Source organism: Acomys minous (genome assembly GCF_964271855.1).
Source record: "Acomys minous genome assembly, chromosome: 11".
In the NCBI taxonomy this organism is placed as follows: domain Eukaryota; kingdom Metazoa; phylum Chordata; class Mammalia; order Rodentia; family Muridae; genus Acomys; species Acomys minous.
Window position 1 is genome coordinate 64,409,533 of NC_140492.1, and position 23,701 is coordinate 64,433,233.

Below are 23,701 nucleotides of genomic sequence, written 5' to 3' on the forward strand. Positions count from 1 at the left end.
TTCCAAACACAGGCAGAATGTTTTTGGAAAATGTTGAAACTGCATAGTTAAATCCTAACGTACAACGAGAAGAAATAGCTCAGAATGAAAAAAAACCTGAAGTGTGAAATATATCCAAACTCCAGTAAGTTCCACACCAAGTAGTTTGTGTTTTTAAAAACCCCTTTGAACGACTTGTCTCACAGGGATTTAAAGTTATCTTTTCCTTTGCCGACCAACATCCAGGCTCTCCTTTAGATCAAGCTTACTGTCATTCATAAAAATTTGTTTAAGGACCCAGCTGTTGTCCTCCAAGCTTAATTTCCTGCTCTCCTGGACACGGGAAATATATATTAATCACAGCAAGGTAGAATAACATGACTTTGTTGTTCATTATGAAGATGAGAATTGAAATTCTCAGAATTTCTGAAATGATCAATACCTGTCCCTCAGGGCCTCAAGCCAAACCTTTCATCAGCTCCTGCTACGAAGCATTCAATTTTTGGAGGCTTTTTAAAAAAATGTTTTCAGTTATTCTGTGTTTCTGTAACATCCAGGTCTTTGCACACAATCTTCCCTCTACCACTTTTCCTTTCGTTTCTTAACTTAGCAAAGTTGATTTGAATGCTGTTTCATCCGTGAAGGACCACTTAATCTCCCTGACCTGACGGAACCCCCATAAAAAGCCCCCAGTTATACCCACTTTTTCTCCATCACCTATTTATCACATTTAAATGCCTGCTCTGCCACTGGCCCATGACATGTAGCTAAGTAAGGTAAGAGCCTGTTCAATGTAGACGCTTTATAATTTCTATATGCTCTTAACTTACTATTAGGAAAGAAACAGGTTTGGAATTGTGGAAATTCAATTGGCCTAAGGTCTGTATGCATAAGAGGAGCAAACTTCGGGGCTTACAACTACTCTGTCACATACCTGGCCACTGTAATTTATTAGTTTCTGCAACAAACCAATTCTCTCTAGCAATTTATACTTCACTAATAGAGAAATCCTCGGTCTTCAGAGACTTACAGCATTTCTCTTTATTAAATTCCTACAGATATCATGTTTACTTAAGTATGAAATGACCCAAGTTGTTATATTAAGAGAAGCCTCTGTTATTACCCTTAGGCTATAAAAATTAGCTCTTTGAGGGTTTTGTTCATTTGCCGTTAAAATTTTAATTTAAAGAAGAAAACAATTTGTTAGTTAATATTTAACAAGTGATTCTTGTATCAGGGGGAAGATGAGAAAGGCATGGTTACTTTGAGAGAAGAAGTAAACGTCATTATGTAAAATGCAAATATCTAGACCCATACTTCAGAACTGAGAAGGGTAACACAGTACTCTCATGCACTCACACCCCCATATTTCTCCTACACATTCATCTTTTCCCGTAGGAGATACACTCCACATATTTCTAACCGAGAATCATAGAGATGTGAAGGTTGTTGAGCTTAGAACAATATGATACATGCCCTGCGGGCTGGAAGTACTCAACTTCAAGACAATGCAGTTACAAACTTTGGCACGCAATCTGGCAAGTGTGTGCAATTGGGTTGCAAATTCAGTAACCCTGTTTTAGGATGCAGGCACTTAAGATTCGGACATCCTGCTAAATTGTACTGGAAGAAAAACAGTAATCATGTACTCTGACTGGCATTCGTGAAGACCTTAGATCTACAAAGACTAGAGGCCTTGCATGCAGCCAGGATACCTTTCATTAATAGTTATATCAACAGTGACGTCATCAGGCTTCTTTCCATCAACGGTCCACCAAACCTCATTGTGGGAGTCCATAATAAAACTGAAATAGACTTTACAGGGGATGACAAGCTCCTCTCCTAAAAAAAAAAAAACCAAGCACATTAATAGATGAAGTTAACCTATAGTAATCCATCAGTGTGTATCTTTCATACAACCACAGGTGCCTGATTCTCTAGTGGCCACTGTACAGCAACCTGCCGTGCTTCATTCTAAGACCAAAGGATGAAACCAAGAAGACATGCCCAGCAACTGTACATAAAATACACAGAATGGCCATTTTTAACACTATACAAATTTACCGTAAAATGCCAGAAGAACTCTGACTACATTCTTTCCAGGCCCAAGCCTCCCCTTTTGCTATTTCCTTCGTAAAAGAACTTGCCATGGCCAAGGCAAGTTATAAAAAGAGAGTGCTTAACTTGGGGTCCATGGTTCCAGACGGTAAGAGTCTATAACCATCATAACAGGGAGGAGCATGGTAGCAGGCCTGCAGACAGGGTGCTGGAGCAGTAGTGAGAGATCATTCTCATGAAAGACCATGACGGAGGGAGGGAGGGAAGGAGGGAGGGAGGGAGGGAGGGAGGGATGGAGGGAGGGATGGAGGAAGGGAGGGATGGAGGGATGGAGGGAGGAAGGAAGGGAGGGAGGGAGGGAGGGAGGGATGGAGGGAGGAAGGGAGGAAGGGATGGAGGGATGGAGGGAGAAAGGGAGGAAGGGAGGGAGGGAGGGAGGGATGGAGGGAGGGAAGGAGGGAGGGAGGAAGGGAGGGATGGAGGGAGAAAGGGAGGAAGGGAGGGAGGGAGGGAGGGATGGAGGGATGGAGGGAGACAGGGAGGAAGGGAGGGAGGGAGGGAGATAGAGAGAAGATCACTAGGAATAACATGAGATTTTTGAAGCCTCAAAAGACACTGTTAGCCATGACTAATAATCCTTCTCAAACCGTTCCACAAACAGGGCACTAAGAATTCAAATATATGAGCCTGTGGAGTGGGGCGTGGCTATTTTCCTTCAAACTACATCAGTGACAACAAAAAGAGTCTCTAGATGATGAGTTCTTGTCAAAGGAAGATGGAGTGATGTCATCACTAAGAGAAGTGGCCACGGATTGTCATCTTCAAACTGTCAGAACTTAGTTTAAAACAGCAGTTTGTGAAACTAGGAAGGTTCATAAACAGGGATAACAGTGCTAACAATCATTTCAGGGATCAATATTATTGCTGTGAAGTTGGTAGAACTAAATGTCTAACATCTGTTAATGTATTCATTTATTCTTTCAAAAATCACATACATTTATGTAATTAAGTTTGGTTATTTTCATCCTGTCATTATTATCACTCCTCTAGTCCCCTGAACACCTTCTTTTTCCAAACAAGCCTGCTCCTACTTTGATGTCTTTGTCATGAACCTCTGAATTTAATCATGATTGTTTGCATGAGCATGGGTGTTGTTTACTAAAACCTGGGAAATGTATCAATGGCGATAGCCCTGAAGAAAATAAGGTGACTGTTGAGTGTCTATCCCTAAATGGGGAATCTGTATCAACCATTTCAAAGCCCAGAAAACATTGATGAAAGTAAAAACAGAAAGGTTCTAGGAGCTAGGGGATGTAGAGAAGTATATAGAACAGTTATATAAAATTAGAGACATAATTATATGTGTATATGTTCCCTGAGCTTTAGGTGAAGGGACTGTCCTATAGATGTATCAACTGGGGATGGGTAGTTCTTCTCTTCATTTTTGATCAGCATGGTTTTGTAGGCTGCAAAAGAAGCTTCTCTGATGACAGGTGAGGTCTACCTCTAGCTGTGGGTATTTAGGCAGAAGATAGAAATTACACTAATTTAGGCACATGGCAGAGTTGACGGCCTTACCAACTGGCTATGTTGACAAAGTCAGGCCTGAATTCCTACCTACTGAGCAGACTTCAAGTCTAGTTAGATGACTGTTGGTGAGCCCTTGTATAGTTGTGCCATTATTACACCTTTTTGGAAGATCTTGCTGTTCTGGTTATGTGGTTTGTAGGTTTTACAGATGGGCGGACCTATTGGTCACTTCTCTCCATTGGGAGCTTGCCTATCTCGCTCCCATCCTATGAGAGCTAGTTCTCACAGGAGAAACATCTAGGTTAGATTTAGATTGGTTCTTCCAAGTTTTGTCTTCAAGGTGCCCTGTATCATCAGTGAAAGGGTTTTGCTTTCAATTTCTGAAAGGCAATCAAGGACAACAGCAACAGCCTCGATTGTTTGGGAGGTTTCTTTTTTTTTAAACCTTTTGTCCAACAACGTGAAAGGATATTTCTCATGCCTGATATTGAGGTTTTTGTTAAATGGTCTATGTCTTTTGGTGAGGAGAATTTTTATCCCAAGTGATGTAACTTCAGTGTGTGTGTGTGTGTGTGTGTGTGTGTGTGTGTGTGTGTGTGTGTGTGTATATATATATATATATATGTATATATATATATATAATGACTTAAAGTAAATATAAAATAGCATAGTTCTCTACAGCCTTTAAAATATCCCTAATGTTATATATTCTTCCACTTCTCATCTCCTTCTGTGTTACCCTCCTTCCCAAGCAAGTTTTCCTTACCTTAGGCATTTATTCTTGATCAAATAGCAAGAAATCTTTTAAAAAGTAATGTTCTACAGAAGCAAAAGCTGACATTTCTACTTATCAAAGAGTATTTGTAATTTTTTAGTAAGAACGGGGTAAGGATTTGACCCAGGTTGGACCTGTAATACCAGCCTGCTGAGAATAATTCTGCTTTGTACTTGTATTGTTGGTTCACTATGGCCAGGACTCTGAAGACCCCTCTCATTATCTTGGGTTTAGCAGACTGACGTTACTCCAGACCTCCCGTTCTGACACATGGCTTCTCTAAGGTCTCCCTACAGACTTTGAAATCAGTGTTTCATTAAAGAAGCTAAAATCAACAAGAGATCAGGAAAGCATTTGAAGTGCGTCATGATAAGTAGAAGAAACAGACTTGGGTGGCTGACTGATCTTTACTTCAGCAGTAAAGCCCATATTAACTTTAGGAAATGCAGTCCATTGGAGGTTGGCCAACCCTCTTAGGACATCCTGTACTCTTCACAAGACAAATCATACCAGAAAACTCATGCGAACATTTGCATTTCGGCAACCCACACGCACAATCTCTTCAGTCCAGTCAAATAATTGTTCTTCCATATTTCTCATTGGGCTTAGAAAGGTTTTACTATATAGAAGATGATATAAAAGTGTTAAATTTTTCTGTGGCTTTTGTCTCTGCTGTAGGATGCTTTCAGTTGAAAGAATAAAGAGAAATCTATTTGGTAACTTATGGATGATTTCTTTCCAGAATAAAAAGTTATGAAAACTCATAGGCGACTCGTGGAGGCATGGCAACAATTTGACAGTGTTCTGAGCGCAGCGTTCATGGTTCTGTTTTTCCCATAATACTCTGGGTTTGGATTCCATGCTCTATGCTCCAAAGAGGAAGCAGATGTGTAGAAGCCGTCCTGTGCTATTATTACAGACTCGGCAAACCAAAGACCAGGGTAATGTCGAATTTTCCTCAAACAATAACTATGGATGGAGGCAGGGAGCAGAGGATAAAGGACTTGGCTCTGGGAAAGAAGCCAGAACTCCCAAGCTGCCTTGGGATTGGCAGAGTGTAGCTGATCCTCACATGCCGTGGCCTCTGATCATATTTCACTTTAAATCTGAGCATTTCCTTACAATTAACCTTTACTGTAGGATACTGACCTATGCTTTACTTCTTGTAATTCAGGGGATCTAACCAGGACTCAGAGTCACACCCATAGTTACCTGGTTCTTTCTCGTAGACAATGCGGTCATTCGGAGAATGGATCCGGGGTGGTAATGCATCTTTTGGCGAGCCTATGACAGGAGATGCAGAAGGTGAGGGGAGGGGCTGTTAAATCATTCAGACTTATGCAAAGCTCTGCGGCTAACTTGTTCAACTTCCTGGCACAGTTTGTCAATTCTTGAGCAGACCCACAGTCTAATATATACTCAATTCCTGGATTTCACTCACCGAGAATAAACAAAACGTGATGTAATAGGAAGCATGTGCTCATCACTATTACTTATTCCTAACACAGAACTCATGAGAGCCCTTTAATTTCCTGAGCGCTGTGGGTGATCTGAGCATCTTCCATCGCAGTCCCCCGTTATTTACTCTTAGTCCCCAGTCCTGAGCCAAGAGCGTTTAAGTCCCTCAGACTCTGAAGGCAGGGTTGTCCATCTGTGGGGTCTGTGCTAACTTCAGGTAGTTAGTATCAAAATGAATTAAGCTGTAGGAAACAGATGGTGTCTAATAGAACTGGAGAATTGCTAGGTGTGGAAAATTTGCACATTTCATGACAGAAGTGTGTGAGTACAGAAAAACAGCTTTTCCTTTGTAAAAATCCAAACAGAATGTATTGAACCCACTGTATTGTTCAGGTGGGTAGATTGCTTTATCGGTGTTGCTGCCTCCCAGTGCTCGTGTGACGTAGTCTTCTCCTGCCGTACTAAAAACAATTGTTTCCATGCCTTATTCCTTTTTATTCCTCTTGTACTTTCCAGGCGACTTTCCCCACACGACTTGAACATGTGGAACCACCTTTTTCCAGGTTGCAAACCATGCTTACTATTTACACTCACTTTCTAAGCATTTCCCCCCTAAACGTTCAGAATGTCTACTGTGGGACCTGGATAATATTAAGTTAATGTTTAGCTATATGGAAAATTTGAGGAGACGTCTATATATGTCTGATGGGTTGATACTGGAATACTAGCCAAATATCCATACATGAAAATGCTATTGTTTGTATGGTCTATACATGTATGTTAAAGCACCTTGAAAGACCTTTGCACTGAGTGTTTTTTAATTTTTTTGTTTTATGGATCTGAATGTTTTATTTGCATGTCTGCCTATGTGTCACATGCATGTCTGGTGCCTGTGAAGGCCAGAAAAGGGTGCCAGATGGCTTGGATCCTCTGGAACAGAAGACAGTGGTCTTTAAGCACTGAGCCATCTCTCCCGACCCCAGCATTTACGAGTGTGAGTTGAAAGACTGACCAGACTATCTCTCTGCTTTCTAGATATATTGATCATATGTACAGAAGTATATTTTCAAATGTAAAGGTAATTTTTCTATAACTCTAAATATGGTAAATAAAATTCAACTCCTGGTTTCATTTTTAGGAATAAATTACATAAAAAAATTAGTCAAACTATACTAATGCATCCTTTAGTGAAGTTTAATAAATACCCAATGTGTTGCAGCTTTAAAAAGTGATTTTGTGTCTTTTGAAAGTTGGTTAAGAATGACTTCTACACCCTGTTTGTATGTGTGTCAACTTTTATATCTATAAATTGGTGACCAAGAACACCTGTTTTTTACCTTTGCAAATGCAGATACACACATGCAGACAAAGAAATCATAAACAAATGGTGATATAAATATAATATTATATAATTCATCTGGTTTCTAAAACACACTCACATTTATTCTTTTTTTTTTTTTTTTTTTTTTTTTTTTGGCCTGTGAATTAATTCTCAATGCAGCATCAGTCCATAAATTTGAGAAGTGATTACAGAATTGGCTGGTTTAGGTTTTATTTGTTTTGTGTTAAAAGCTTATACCCTTTCCCTCTTTTTTTTTTTTTTTTTTTTTTGGTGGTAATTTATATAGAATGATTTCAGATTCACTAGAGGAAATGTCTTGAACAGTGCCTGGAATTTAAAATTCTCCCACGAACTGGCATAGCGAGTCCCACTTAGTGAAGAATATACTCCAATACACTAACTGTACCGGAACCTGTTAAACACAGCCCACCAAGCCTTCTTTCTCCCTCTGTCTTGCTGTGCAGCTAAGACTGAGACCTTGACCAAAGTCATGTGAACACAGACTGGTAGATTGTGGGCATCCGTTTACCCAGTGCTCTCATTCCCTGGTGTGATCATCACCCCCGTTCATATGCACAGTGAGTTTAACCAACAGGGACGGAGTCCTTACTGTGCACATGGCCCCACTTACAGTCTCCAGGGATAGCGCTGTGAATAAATCCTGTTATCTCTTTAAGTAGCATTTTCACACTTGTGTATCATAAGCCATTGAGATCCCAAACAAACTCAGCGTCCTGGCGGATGGCGAGCCGGGCTTACCTACCACCTTCACAATCACAGTCCTGGTGAGGTGAAAGATGCGTCCGTTTTCTGGGTACGTCACAACACACGTGTACTGTCCGTTATTTGAAACCAAGGGGATAAAAAAGCTCAGGTCCATTCCTTCAGGTAGCACATTATGAAAATTCACTACTTCAGTACATTCCTAGGGGAAGAAAAGCGGTTCATTGTTTATAGACAAGTGTACACATAATACGCGAAAGAAGAGGTTTTTACATCTCATTTTGCATGGAACATGCAAAAATCTATGCTCTACTTTTTATAAAAATATGTAATGAATAGTGAAGCATCTGGGTAATGGGTTTTTTTTTAATGTGGCTTAAGTATAATTGACCTTTGTGCATAAGATAAATTAAAATTCTAATTCAAGATATGACCTGAAAATCAAAGCTTCCTGTCTCAGGTTCAGTTTTCAGATTCTTGGAATCCCTTCTTGACAATGAAGCAAGGTTAATGTTTTGCAATCATGACTTAGAAAACATGTACAACTGCAAGCCTGGCTTTAATTTAATTTAATTTAATTATGTGCCGTTTTCTGCAGCTTCTCACTGATTTCTGTTAATTTAGAAATCTGGCCACTTTGGTACACCTGAAAACACATCTAATTTTTGTATTCTTAGTCTTTTTTAATGAATTTCTCCATGAGTCACTTCAAACAACATTTTCAGGTCTTCTTTTACTTTATTGCATTTTTCTCAAAAGCAGATTTATTACAAGCCACTTTTAATCTGTCGCCCAAAATGTATGAGCCTTATAAAGACTCAAGAAGTTATTTCTGTTTCTAACTCCCATTTCCATATAAATCAGTTGAAGTTTAAAATATAAAACTGGACTGTCTCATACAAAATAATAACCACAGTCCTGTTTCATATCTTAGTCTCTGGCTATGTGGTTTTATGTTAGCTATAAGCTAATACATCATATGTGACAAAATCCACTTTAATATTTACTTTTCAAATTTGTTTGGTTTTTCTTTTAAAAAATAATAATTTGTAAATGGCAAAAAATTACATTATTTTTAAGGACTTGAGGTCTTTAAGTTTTTGGGCTTCAATTACTGACTTGTATTTTTTATTTCTTTTTTTAAAATATATTTTATTAATTTATTCATATTACATCTCAATTGTTAACCCATCCCTTGTATCCTCCCATTACTCGCGCCCTCCCATTTTCCCCTTAATCCCCTCCCGTATGACTGTTCCTGAGGGGGACCTCCTCTCCCTGTATTTGCTCATAGGGTATCAAGTCTCTTCTTGGTAACCTGCTGTCCTTCCTCTGAGTGCCACCAGGCTGCCCCATCCAGTGGACGTGGTCAAATATGGGGCACCAGAGTTTCACATATTTAACATTTAAGTCCTGGATGGGGAGGTCTGGTGGCACTCAGAGGAAGGATAGCAGGCTACCAAGAAGAAACTTGATACCCTATGAGCATATACAGGGAGAGGAAGTCCCCCTCAGGAACAGTCATAGGGGAGGGGAGTAAGGGGAAAATGGGAGGGAATGAGGAATGGGAGGATAAAAAGGATGGGATAACAATTGAGATGTAATATGAATAAATTAATAACATCTATTTTTAAAAACAGGGTTTTTTTTTTGTTACGCTACTTCAATTCCTGGCAGGTATATTTTGAAAGATGATATTTACCCTAAGAAACATATTTTGTAAGACTTTGTCGCAGGAAATACAGCTTTGCTTCATGGAGATCAAGAGGAAGTGATACTGGCTCAAATACATTTTCTCAAGTGATTTCTTCTAGATACTTGTCACATCAGCACCACAAGGTTACCACAAAGTAGGAAGTCATAAAGGCTGACACCTTATAATCAATTCATGTCAGGTGTGGCTTTGGCTGAATTTAATATGTCTCTAGAACTCAATTTGACTGGACGACACATTTCATTCGAACAGCGTCAAGATAGCGTTCCTTCGTTTGTTGACTTAGCTGTTCTTAAATTCCCATGAGGTAGACAGATAGAAAAAGAAATGAGGTAGATAAAGATACATCCTAGACATCACACGACAGAGCTAAAACTCTTTTTCAGATGCTACAATTAAGGTTTCTCACTGGACTTGGAACTAAAGATGACAAATTCACCCAAGAGCTAGGGTTATAAATATTACAGCAGGGCATGTGTTTAAGCACGCACTGTATTATCTCAATCAACTCTTGTCCCAAACTTACAAAACTTGCAGTGTTCAGACCCCATTTTATGAAAGAGAAAACAAAGACCTGTGAAACTCAAGCACCTCGATGACATCTTGCAATTAAGTAATGCTAGAAATGGAATTTGAACCTAGATTTATTGGTTTCGATGGTGGATTAAAATCTATTGGTCCCAAAGCATTTGTTTTTAATCCCATAGGACACCATGTCCTCATTCTATGTTGTGGCCCTACATTGAGGCCAAACCCTTGCATCTATGCCATACCCCGCATCTGTGCCATACCCCGCATCTGTGCCATACCCCGCATCTGTGCCATACCCCGCATCTGTGCCATACCCCGCATCTGTGCCATACCCCGCATCTGTGCCATACCCCGCATCTGTGCCATACCCCGCATCTGTGCCATACCCCGCATCTGTGCCATACCCCGCATCTGTGCCATACCCCGCATCTGTGCCATACCCCGCATCTGTGCCATACCCCGCATCTGTGCCATACCCCGCATCTGTGCCATACCCCGCATCTGTGCCATACCCCGCATCTGTGCCATACCCCGCATCTGTGCCATACCCCGCATCTGTGCCATACCCCGCATCTGTGCCATACCCCGCATCTGTGCCATACCCCGCATCTGTGCCATACCCCGCATCTGTGCCATACCCCGCATCTGTGCCATACCCCGCATCTGTGCCATACCCCGCATCTGTGCCATATCCCGCATCTGTGCCATATCCCGCATCTGTGCCATACCCCCACATCTGTGCCATACCCCGCATCTGTGCCATATCCCGCATCTGTGCCATACCCCCACATCTGTGCCATACCCCCACATCTGTGCTGTCCCCTGCATCTATGTCATATGTTGCATCCAGGCCATAACATTACATCTGTGCCACACCCCTATATCTGTCTCATAACCTGCACCTGTGCCATATCCCTGCATCTGTGTCATACCTTGTATCTATGCAATATCCTGCATCAATGCTATACCCTGCATATGTGCCAAACCCTGCATTTATGCCATACTCAAAGACAAACCCAGGGTTAGTAGTTTGATGTACTCAGTGTCTACAGTTAGAGGAAAACTGAAAAAAAAATACTTTACAGCACAGAGGGGCAGATACTGTTACTTAATTTGTCAAAAGCATCTTTGAGGATATAATGAAATGAGGCTCAACACTGTTAGGCCTATAGAATTTTATAAATGGGAAGGAAGGAAATGATTTACATTCTAAATATGTGCATGTGGAGTATGGTACATTATCACACTGTTGTATTACAAATACACACTAATTTTAGTCCGCAATGTCGAGTTAGATATTTTTATACAATTAACTCCAACTCTATATTCTTCAATAAGTGTCCCAAAGATATTGTTTTTCATAGAAATATTCTTAAAATAATCTTAATGATGGTTTCAGAGATACTTGCTTGGAATTCAAAAGAAAATGAAGACTTTAGTACTCAAGGAACAGAAGACAGGTTTTCGAAAATAAGAAACTAGTTAGCACTAAAAGAACTTCATCAATGGCGCAGCCACTTGAGTGACCAGCAAACAGCCCTTCTAAGCATCCCATCAGTTCCTCATTCCAAATTCAAAAGAACTGTCAACCTCATAGCCGTTGCCATGACAACCAACCACAACATGTACGTAAGGAACAGAACATGAAATGACTTTGGGATCTTGGAGAAGAAATAGGTACCCGAGGAAGTGAAGGCTGTGGGTAGGGTCATGTCACAATGAAGTATGAAGTACGAAGTGGTTTCCTTTAGAGAAGTCTATTGCACAAAGGGAGCTGTGTGAAGATATTACTGAAAAAGACACGGTTTTGTTTTTGTTTGCTTGTCTGTTTGTTTTTGTCTTGCTTTTCTCAGATATGCAACCTAGCAGAAGATTGCTAGGATTATGGAGGAAGGAAGCACACTGGGGCCAAGACACGTATAATCAGGATTAAACAGTAAGTCTCTAGAAAAACAGAAGTCTTCCTGGAGAAGGAAGATTTGTGTTGTATTGTTAATCCTAATTTGCCAGAGAAAAGCAATTCCATCATTTTGGGCCAAATTTGAAGCAAGCTTTATTATACATATTGAATACTGGCTAAGAGATGGACTTTGGTCTGCACTACTCCCTGGGCTTTCCCAGCAGAAACTCCTTGTTGCAAGGGCTGTATTTTTAATTATATCTATATAATTAAATTTATAATTAAATATATATATACACACACACATATATACATATATATATACATATATATATATACATTTATATTATTGCACATATATAAAATAAACTATATATAGCAAAAAGAGCCACGAAACAATCAGGACTTATATTAATGTTATAGTCATAGTGCTTTGGTTATTTGTATTTGGCAACCTTGAGAAAAACACCTATCCTACCTTGGTGAGTCTAAATTCTGAATGTAAACCAATATCTATCATATCTCATTTCAGTCAATTTAAACATATCTATCTAGGCCTAAGGACAAAAACACATAGGCCACTATGTAGGACAACGTACTTTCCCATGAGGCTTTGTTATTTTCCAAGAACCACAACTCCCAGCATTCCAGGAAGTTACCTGGTCCTTGGACAGGTGTGGCTTACAGGTTAATTTTTAATCCTTAAAATGATATGGAAAATATTGACAAAAATTAGGGGTTAAATGAAGACACCCGAAGCACACTCTGAGCCCAGAGGAGACTGAAGAGCTCAATTAAATTCATGGAGTATTTTTCCTACTTTTTACTATTTACATCACTTTATCATAATGCCAGTGTTCCTCTTTTTCTGAATAATTAACTCCTGTTGGAGGAGTGAGGGGTGGATTAGCAATTGGGCCAATATTTTGCATATTGACTTCAATATATTTATGTTACATGATCAAAAATATGTACGAAAGCAGCACAGATACATGGCACAGAGTTGAGAGCTTATAGCGTATGTGTGGTAGTAAACGTATAGACCATTACACATGGGGTAGGTATTACAAGATACATGGGGGAAATGGGAATGAAAACATAAAGTTTAAGCTGCAATGTCTGATGCGTTGGGGATAGTTATGGAAGCTATGAATCTATAAAAATCTTGGCATAAAATACACTATACTTTGTTGAGTTCTGTAAAGAGTTTTATAAGCCAGTCACTTCCAATAAAGATAATTCAGTCTTTCAATGTTGATAAATATTTACAATGTCCCTTCTATGTTGTGCCGGGCAATGTTAAGAGCTAGACGCATAATAATAATAAATGAGATGCCATACATTTTTCATGTAGTTTTACAACCCAGTCTAAATCCATTATTCAATCAATTCTTAAGTGCAATGCAGATTGGCTCAGTCTTGTGCTCTATGACTGACATTCAAGAGAAGGAAAAAGAGGAAGAAAGAGAGAGAGAGCTGATACTTAGCACAGAACAAAGAAATATAACCACCACAGAGACAAAGATGAACTATGAATTAGGTTTCCTCAAAGTACACAGTGGATCATTCATTTGACCTGATTTAGTGTCAAGGTTTCAAATGTATCACTTTAATTTGCTTTTCAGCTTAAACAATGAATCTTGGGTCTCCAGGAGCCCTAAAACCATATGAAAAATTCTGTGTATGTATACTTGCACAGAATTCTAGGTGTGCAGCTCCCAAAGAGAATACAAATATGCTAACTTCATGCCAAAGGTTAAAAATCCCTCTATACAGATTATTGAGAAAGGGAAGAGACGAAGAGCCATTCTAACTAATTGATGCAGTCATTCAGTAAAACAAAGTCTATCACTCAGAGATTGGATTGACTTCTTAAAAGGATGCGCCATGCCTAAAGAAGGCTGGACATGGCTGGTTTTGACAAACGCTCTTTCCTGAAGTTATGTCTTAGGTAGGGTTTTCATTGCTGTTATAAAACATCATGACCGTAAACAACTTGCGGAGGAAAGGGTGTAGTTCATGTTATAATGCTCCAGTCGCTCTCCATTGCTGAGTGAAGCCAGGGCAGGAATTCAAAAAGGGCAGGACCCTGGAGAGAGCAGTTGATGCCCAGGCCATGGAGGGCCTGCTTACAGGATCCTTCAAGAGCACCTGTTCACAGTGAGGTGGGTTATCCCACATCAGTCACCAATCTTACAGGGTTGCCTAGAAGCCAGTCTTTCTTAATGGAGGGTCTCTCTTCTCAAATACTCTAGCCTGGGTCAGGTTGACATAAAAACTTACCAGCATGGGGTATTTTAACAGAAATAAAAGACAGGAATTTAAATATTTTCTGAGAAACAGACACAAACAGTATCTTACCACTTGTGACTTTATACTGGATTTGGGAGGAGTTTGGGGAAAGGAATATACTGCATGGAAATTTTATTTTCAATTAAAAGAATCGAAATAGAGGCACTGTGCAAAACTTAAGTACAGTGGGCATGAAGATGTTCTGTTTAAACCGCTGTCTGGACTTACATCCATCCTGCTCCATGGCAAGGGAGGATTTTTGCACTTACCGTAACTCTAACATACAGTACACCCAACAAAATGATTTTCCCCACATCTCAGGGGAAAGATGACACTGACCTCACTTTCCCATATCTCTATAAAACGAAATTTGAAAAGCCAACCACAACAATAAAACAGGAGACTAACACAGCCACACAAAAGGCATGGTGGCATGAAAGCGTGGCTCTATAATTAGATCTTACAACAATAGTAATAAAACAGCAGTAAGAAAACCACACTTCCCTCAGAATTTACTATATGCCTTGATGGCATCTATTTCTAAACCAACACTTTCTCGCATGTACGTACTGCATTCCAGAGCTTCTTTGACTAGCCAGCTATTTGGAATTCAGTAAATCATTCACACAGTATAGTATGCTCGCCAGGTGAGGAGTTACGAAATCTGTCTCATTGGACAGACATTTACTGAACAATTTGAAACAGCACTGTCGAAGTCCTGAATCAAGGAGGCCCTACATTAAAGAAGACAGGACGACAGAGGAAGAAATGAAGTGGTGAGGAAAGCTCACTCTTGTTTCCGCTTCTCCACACTTCTGAAATGCAAACACTTGGTGCTCTAGGACTCTGACACCAGTCCCTTGGAGTCCCCTCCATATGCCCTGCCCACAGTTTGCTAAGCCCCACCATCCAGTTCACAAATCAATATATGTTCAAATATTGTTTTTTTTTTCCTTTGTAATTCTCTGAGCTCTAAAAGTAGGGTTTGTGTGTGTGTGTGTGTGTGTGTGTGTGTGTGTGTGTGTGTGTGTGTGTGTTTGTATATTTTATATATGTATATAAAAAGACTTGTACTGTATATGGGGAGGTATACTTGCCTGTGTGCCAGCCACTCTCTTGTTATTTGTTGAAACAGGTTTACACTGAATGTATAGCCCACCATTTACCTACACCCTGTGAGACTAAAGAATCTGCCCGTCCCCATGGGTTTACACATGTGCAAAACACAACTGGCACTTTATATGAGTGTTAGGAATGCAAACTCTAGCCCCCATGTTTGTACACCAAATGCTCTCCTCACTGAGCCATTTCTCTTGACCCATGCTTATATTTCTAGCCATCTATAGACTGTGAGAAGTCTGACTCAGCAATCGTTATATAGGAGTGATTTTTTTCCTCAGTCTCTTGTCTAGACTTCATGTCTTCATTCAGTGCATGCATATATTCTCTGGAGACCAAGGCGGACCCCTCTACACTCTATTTCATTTCTTGGTGTTTCAACGATCACACAGATACATCCACTTTTCTACATATAGTGTGACTGTTAAGTTTTAAACCCTCACTTGTACAGCTACTGTCTGCTTGTCTATATGCCCCTCTGAGGTCTTAGCCATCTCTAACTGCAGTGCTATTTACTAAGTTCACCATTGCATGCCTAGTTTCCTGTTCTACTCATACCTTGGTTAATAGCACCACCATTCATAGAGATAGAAAATTCAAATATTAGAATAATTTGATATGTTCTAATCAAGTGTCAATTGGCCTCCCAGGTTACAAGTTCTCCTTATTAAAACCAGAGCACTTTCTCTCAGCTACTTTGTAGGATTCAACATTACACTTAAAAAAATTATTTCATCTTATTTTTCACGTGTGTGTGTTTCCCTGCATTTGGCAAATGCACTACATGCCCACACGGTGTCTACATTGAATTGCATGTTCCTTTTGAGACTTCACTGAGCTAAGGCTATATCTCATTTGTATAATTAAACCTCACTCTATGCACACTACAATGGCGCCGTTTATCTTTAGCTAGAGTATACGCCTGTGAATAGAAGATTGCATGGATGAATGCAGTAAAAAGTGACATTAAAACAGGTGTGGACAAAGAGGTGAGGGTCTCCAGGGACGAAGGAAGGAACAATCCACAGCAGAGGTAGGCTCTGATCTGTTCTGAGAAAGAATCCAGGTGGTAAACCTTAAATCCCTACCCAGATCTAGCCAATGGACAGAACACTCTCCACAGTAGAGTGGAGAGTGGGATATTACTTTCTCACATACTCTGGTGCCTCACCTTTGACCATGTCCCCTGGAGGGGGAGACCTGGTGGCACTCAGAGGAAGGACAGCAGGTTACCAAGAAGAGACTTGATACCCTGTGAACATATACAGGGGGAGGTAATCCCTCTCAGGAACAGTCATAGGGGAGGGGAATAAGGGAAAAATGGGAGGGAGGGAAGAATGGGAGGATACAAGGGATGGGATAACCACTGAGATGTAACAAGAATAAATTAATAAAGGAGAAAAAAATGAAAAAAAAAAAAAGAATCCTGGGCAGAGGTCATATATGGGAATACGAGAAGAAGAAATGATAGAGTGTGGACACAACAGGCCTAGAGAAGCCGACAGGTGAGAAGACAGCTGACCTTTCCATAGGAACATTTTACTTATCAATGCCAACTTCTTAAAGTTACCTCATTAATACTCTTATATGCAAAGATTTCTGTATGTATCTATAAACTAACCCCACTCTGTAATGTAGCGAAGGCCTCAGTGTCCCACTTAAAAGTAATAATTTGTTGACGCCCTTTGTGTCCCACACTCAGAATATTCTGGGGTTTCTATTGTTGTGTTTTGTAAGGTGTGTGAAACAGTATTCAACTAAGGTCCGCCCGCTACAGTTGGTTGCCATTCCGTAAGTCTCTGGTCTCTCTCCCACTTACTAACTTCCTCTTCCCACCCACGGCCCTCCCCTCCCCTGTACTTCTTTCTTGACTCCCTAACTCAATCCTTCCATTTCTCCTTGTTTTCATAGCTAGCTTAGCACACAACAAAATCCAACGTACCCGCATGGATTAGCCACCGAGTTATTTCAAAGTACACATTGTGGTAAGCACCAGCATGGCCAGGAATAGAATGGCGTGAATCACCCTCGCAAGCCTTCCACACAGGCCTTGTCAATTTCACCTCCTTCACTATTCTTCACGCAAGTAGGCACTATTTAAACTCTCCAAAACGATGGCTCGGATTCCATTATTAATTTTATCATGTATGTATAGGTCCACATGTAGATATATGGATTAATTCTCTTTTTAAACAGCCTTACATGTTCCCTTTCATTCTGTAATTTTCCCTTTGATATCGTGAGAACCCTGCACATCAGGACTATAGGTTCGTACGGTTTTCATTTTCCCCGACTTAAAACCCATGATGAAGTTCCAGGGCTTCCTGTGTTCTCTGTGTCTCTGGCACACAACTGTGATCTGCCTCAGGCTTACAAAACTGCAGCTAGCATCGTTCTCTCATCAGAAGAAACACTTCTGTGTATCACTCTGTGATGCTGGTGGTAACTGATGCTTAATGCTCAGACTGATCAATTGGGTCTTGCAAAGTGATATTTCATAGCTACCAGGATTATTTCATTTATTGGTAGAAATACTTCTATAGACACGTACTTATCTGCCCTATTTTGTTAACTTGTGGCATATTATTGCCGTCAGAAAGAGCTAAAATGTAAAACTATCATTATATACTTTGTTGGCTTGGAAGCACTAAAATTTTTACCACTATTAAGTTTCAGATTGTCTATCTCTGGCCAACAGAAGGCTTTTAATGCGGATTACTAAGTCATTTCATTCACAGTTGACCAAGAAATAGAATTTACATAGGTGAACTGTAGTTGTGATTTTGTCTATTTCCCCCTCAAACTCTGGCAATTTCTAAGAACTTCATGTATTTGGGGATATTGTTATAATATAGAGATACTTCTGTTGCTGTGTAGCTTCCTGGTGAAATGATCTTTTCAATATTAGGAAATGCCCATTATCTCTCTGGCACTACACACTGTTTTTAAAATCTCCTTTCTCGGATAGCAGGCTACCAAGAAGAGACTTGATACCCTATGAGCATATATAGGGGGAGGAGGTCCCCCTCAGTCACAGTCATAGGGGAGGGGAGTAAGGGGAAAATAGGAGGGAAGGAAGAATGGGAGGATACAAGGGTTGGCATAACCATTGAGATGTAATATGAATAAATTAATAAAATAAAACTTTAAAAAATCTCCTTTCTCATGTATTCCTGTGGCCACTCCTCCTGTTACAATTCTCTATTTTTAAATTTCATCCTTTTACTTCCTACCAATCTTCAGTGCTGTGCATTGGTGTGAGCATGGGTACAATTGTACATGTGTGTTTGTGAGTGTGTGTATGTGTTGTGTACACTTCTATGTGTACTTTGGTGTTTACATGTGTGTCGGTGCATGTACTTGTGTGTGTGTGTGTGCAGATGTGTATGTGTGTGTGTATATGTGTTCATGTGTTTGTGTACTTGTTTGTATACATGTGGAGTGTTTGCCTGTGTGTGTGCATGCATATACTAACATGTATATTATGTGTGTGTATGTGTACATGGGATGTGTGTATGGGTGCATGTGCTTGTGTGTGTGCATGTGTATATATATACATGTGTATGTCTGATCATATATGTGCATGCTTATGTGTGCTTAATGATGTATACATGGTGTGTACATGTTTGTGTGTGCATATGTATGTATGTGGTGTGTATATGGTTACATGTACTTGTGTATGTGGGTGTGCTTGTGTATGCATACACATGTGTATGTGTGATCATAAATATGCCTTTGTTTGCTGCTATTTTCCATCTTGGGCTTCATTGGTAAAATAGTTTTCTTCTCTTTAAATTTTCATTAAGTAATGTCAGGACATTTAAATTCTATTTGTGCAGCCTGTTTATTCACATATCGTATCATTTTCCTGATGTAGGTCTGTTGTTAAAAAGTTTTTAATAGCATAGCCTCTGACACACTTTTTTTGCAACAATATTATTGTTTTATGAACTTTTTTCTTGAAACTTAAATGGAACTTGAATTTTTATTGCTCATTTTTATGTAAACATGGCCTTTTCTGTACTTTAGAACACGGCTGCATGTTTAGATTCACGGAGATTCTTCAAAATGTCTCAGCCTTGAGATGTCCCCACTCTTCCCTTCCTCCATGTCCAGCAAGTCCATTTCTTTCTTTCCTTACACTGCTCTAATCTAACTGGCCTTTTCCTTTCCCTGTAAGCTGGACCTGCAAGGCACCAAGCATTGCAAGTAGGTGTCTTTCCGGTCCTGCAGCTTCTCCTTGCTCTGGCTAGCATTCCTGAGGAGCACAGCAGGGGAACTGCTCCAGGCCAGCAGAACTTCTTCCTAAAGGACTTCTGTGACTTGTTGCAGGGAACGAAATTTCTCCCACCTTCAGCTGCTGATTCTCCGCTGACCTATTCTATGCCCAACTTGTTGTCTGTCCCACGTCTAAGGAGATCATGTTCTCAAGTGTGACAGATAATCATTTCCATCAGCTCGTCCCTGAAACGCTGACTCTATGGCTGCCTAAAGGCTTTTGTCCATTCCGCTTAGTTTGCTGAAAATCCTTTGTGTGGAGTTCACTGTGCACTGTGCTCTGTGTGTGAGTTTTCCATTTGATGCCTGTGGACACTCCATGAGATTCAAAGTCTGTGCTGTAACATGTGTCACCTTCCAATATTCACTTTAAAAAAAAAACACTTTCCAGATCCTCAGATGTGAGGGAGAGACCACAGATGGATGGTGCCCACAGATGAGGGCAATCAACAAAGTACACATGAAGAAAAAAATTACAGTACTGACTCATCAAGGGGCTGATGGTCACATTGTAAATCAAGCACCTTCTGACGTCCCAAAGACAGTGAGTGGAAGTGGGCAGCATTTCTCAAAATGTGTCCCTCGGGGGTGAACAGGAATCAGGTAGTTAGTGCTGGGATTTGAGAAAGAGCAGTCTGAGGCAAAGCAACCCACACTTCCCTTTCCAAAACAGAACAAAATAAGGAAGTGGCAAAAATGTGTAAGAAGAGATGAATGAAGACCTCAAAAGGTCCAACGAGAGACGTTATCAGTGTGACCACTGAACTCAGCACGTACTTATTCATTACTCTTTTAAAAAATTTTTTTTCCAGCTTTCTTACCTTATACCAAGTGACAGTTGGCTTGACACTGGAAGGGAAGTATCCATCTACATTAGGGCACGATATCCTATGAATACCCTCTTCAATATATAGTTTATGCACGGCGAGTCTCATGGAGGAATTGAAGCAGGCGCCCTTCTGCACGACTTCCAGGGGAAAGGCAACTTTGCTGCAGTACGTTGTGTTCCTGAGAAGACAAGGGCACAGTGAGCAGGGCGGCTTCTCTGCATTTGATTTCATATAGCTGGCACGTCTTCATGCGTGCGAATCCGTGGGAACATGAAGTGACTTGCTGAAGTATGTCTTATACCAATTAGCTCCATACATGCCAAGAAGCAAACCGGCATATCTTCTGTTAATGAACCTACATATTTATGTTCTGCACATGGCCTTAAATGTGTATTCAAAGTGTTCAATTAGAACATTCCCAGCAGTAGCGGTTTTTTTTATTAAGGCAAAGGTAAGGGTGGCATGCTGAGGGGTGCAAACCAACCTTTGAGAAGGAAGTTTCTAGAGTTTTGGCTTCAGACCAGTAACTTTTGGAATTTTTGTTGTTGGTGTTGTTTCACAAGATCAAAATTTTAACAAAGGAGTAATAGAGCCAGGGCACAATCCAATATATCTATCTAGTGTTATTTCAGTCAGGGAAACATGGAAATTAATAGAAAAGCAAACAAAACAGGTCATAAAGAAAACTATGATACAGTTTTCAAAACTGTTGTATGTACCTACAGGCAAGCATGAAAAGCAAAATCCGGCACAGGAACCATCTTACAGTGAGTGGGAAAATGTGCGCCAGTGTTCGTCCAGACTGAGCCACGTCTCTGTCACTTCTCTTCTACATCCTATCCTGCACTTCCACAACAGGTCTCCTGTAGTGAGCTTGGATATTCTCAATTAAATATGTAACAATTCAAAAGCTATATGAGTACATTATAACCATTATCAATAATCTTGGTAAGATGTAGCATTGCCATTTGAATATGAGAATGTGAGCAATAAAATATAGGAATATAAATCTAACTCCAGAGCCTTAAGCATACCTAAACCTACCTAGGAGTTTGAATGAGAACACTCGCATAGCCTCATATGTTTAAATACTTGGTTCACAGTTGGTGGAACCATTTAAGTGGGATTAAAGGGGTGACCTTGTTGGAGGAGGTGTTTCACCAGGGGTGAACTTTGAGCCTTCAAAAGCCCATGCCATTTTCAGTTAGCTTTCTCTGCCTTGTGATTATTGTCTCAAGATAAGAGTCCTTAACTCCTGAGGCACTATCATGACCTTATGCCTGCTGCCATGCTCTCTACCTTGATGGGCATGGACCCTCTGTAAGCATAAGCCCCAAATTAAATGCTTTCTTCTGTAAGTTGCCTTGGTCATTTGTCTTACCACAGCAATAGGAGCATAATGAGACAGATGTTAGTACGAGAGAGCGGCAGGCCTGACCATGCCGTTCTGTGGAAGAATGTGGAATCCTTTGGGACTCTGGGCTAGGAAAGCTCTTGAGTGCTGTACACAGGCAGAGCTTAGCGGGTCATTCTTGTCAGAGCAGCAAACACCGTTAGCAGAAGAGTAATGTAGGTTCTGCACCAGTGGGTGCCGAACACAGACATCAGCAGCACATGGTGCACAGCAAAGACAAAGCCAAGCAGGCACAGCTAACAGCTCTTTCCCAGGGATTCACTGATGGCTACCCAGGAAATGTTATAAAATTAGCAACAGCCAAAGATGAAAAGGCACTCAGAGAACAATATCCTGTTCTTCCATAGTATAGTTACAGATGCCAAAGCTCCAGATTTTTACACAACCTGCCTTAGTTCACCAGCTAAGCAGAATCAAAGGTTTTTTTTTCTTCTGTGTCTCACCTGATGCTCCTTCCAATACAATCTGCTTTATGCCACCACTTATAGCATCTTTTGGAAATAGATAATAAGAACATGAGCATCCCGTGTTTATTGGAGGGCCATGTGTGAGTCTAAAGCTTATTCCAAGAAAATTATTATTGGATGACAACTTCAAAGGAGGCTTCTCCAGGCCATGAGGACTCTGCAAAGGGCCAGTGGTCCAAAGACTTTCTTCTGATGGAGCGGAGAACCCTTTCACCTGATAAAACGGCAGATGCTTATCAAAACTTTGTCTTAACTCTCTGCCAGAAAAAGAGTTAACATCCAAGAGAGGGAAAGGAAACAGGCTCACTCATTATTAGAGGATGAACTGTGTTGATAGCCTCCGTTAATTTAAATGTTGAGGGTTAGTTAGCTCACAGGACTTCAGGGCTGGATTATACTTGGAACTAGGGCCTATAAAGATATAATTAAGGCAAATGAGGTCATACGCATGGACCTTCATCCAGTACAACTACTTCAGTTTAAGTACGGGATAGGACAGGGATGCTAGAAGGAGACCAGATGGAGAGGAGATGAATATCCGTAAGCCAAGCACTGGGAACAAAACCCACCCTGCCAACTGTGATCTCAGACCTGTAGCCTCCAACTGGTACCAATATTCTCATTAAATAGTAGCAAATTGCATTAAATGAAGAAATAACATATCCTATGTGTGACTTTAGAAAACAAATCATGGCTTGGTAGCAAAAAGGGACTGTGAGAGCTAAGTCCAATTGTGATATTTTTGGAGGGGCGAGAGACTTAGACATTCTAAACCTTTTTTGAACAACTCTAAAAGGAAGAGAGATGCATCGAAAACAAAAATGGATTTGGTAAACCTTGGCTACTTCAAGTTGTACTTTTGGATTCCCAGGGGCATCACTTTGTTTTTCGGAGGAGAATTTTGGTTGAAAACTTAAAAGCACTGTGCTAAGTATATTGATGCATCCCAAGTAGTCTTTTTTATATAAACGCATCCTGAGTGCAATGTCTCTGCCGGGCACTTTAATGAAAATCCAAGCATAACAGATATGAATAGGTTCTTCATTTTTCATTTTCCAGTGAAACGATGGCAGGATCCGGGGGCCACGGAAAGAAGCCAATAGACTCAACCTCAACTTCAGACAACACTGCTATATATCACTTCTCTCAAAAGAATACTCTCAAAGACAGAACCTCTCCACGCACCACCTTCCTCCAGTGTCAGCTAGGCCACCCAGGTAAGGCTTAAGCCATCTTACACGTGCCCTTCTCCTGAGAGATGCCACGGCATATTCATTACTTGAATCATATC

The 23,701-nt window shown here is 40.4% G+C and overlaps 1 protein-coding gene and 1 long non-coding RNA gene across 6 annotated transcripts in view; one reads left to right on the top strand and one right to left on the bottom strand.

The window, feature by feature from the left end:
- IL1RAP (interleukin 1 receptor accessory protein) overlaps nt 1-23,701 on the bottom strand; it is a 142,981-nt gene that overhangs the window by 28,760 nt on the left and 90,520 nt on the right. For all 5 annotated transcript variants that reach the window (XR_014783386.1, XR_014783387.1, XR_014783388.1 and 2 more), the window contains exons 4-7: nt 20,521-20,707; nt 7,902-8,067; nt 5,555-5,626; nt 1,695-1,821 (exon numbers count right to left, since the gene is read on the bottom strand). Coding sequence is in view for 2 of the 5 variants with exons in the window: in XM_084802531.1 (XP_084658657.1) it covers nt 1,695-1,821; nt 5,555-5,626; nt 7,902-8,067; nt 20,521-20,707 (552 nt within the window). In the remaining 3 variants the exon portion in view is untranslated. The remainder of the gene's footprint in view (nt 1-1,694; nt 1,822-5,554; nt 5,627-7,901; nt 8,068-20,520; nt 20,708-23,701) is intronic.
- LOC311609438 lies at nt 11,366-23,649 on the top strand. The gene is made up of 3 exons (XR_014783391.1): nt 11,366-11,787; nt 11,964-12,046; nt 23,470-23,649. It is a non-coding gene; the product is annotated as an uncharacterized lncRNA (long non-coding RNA).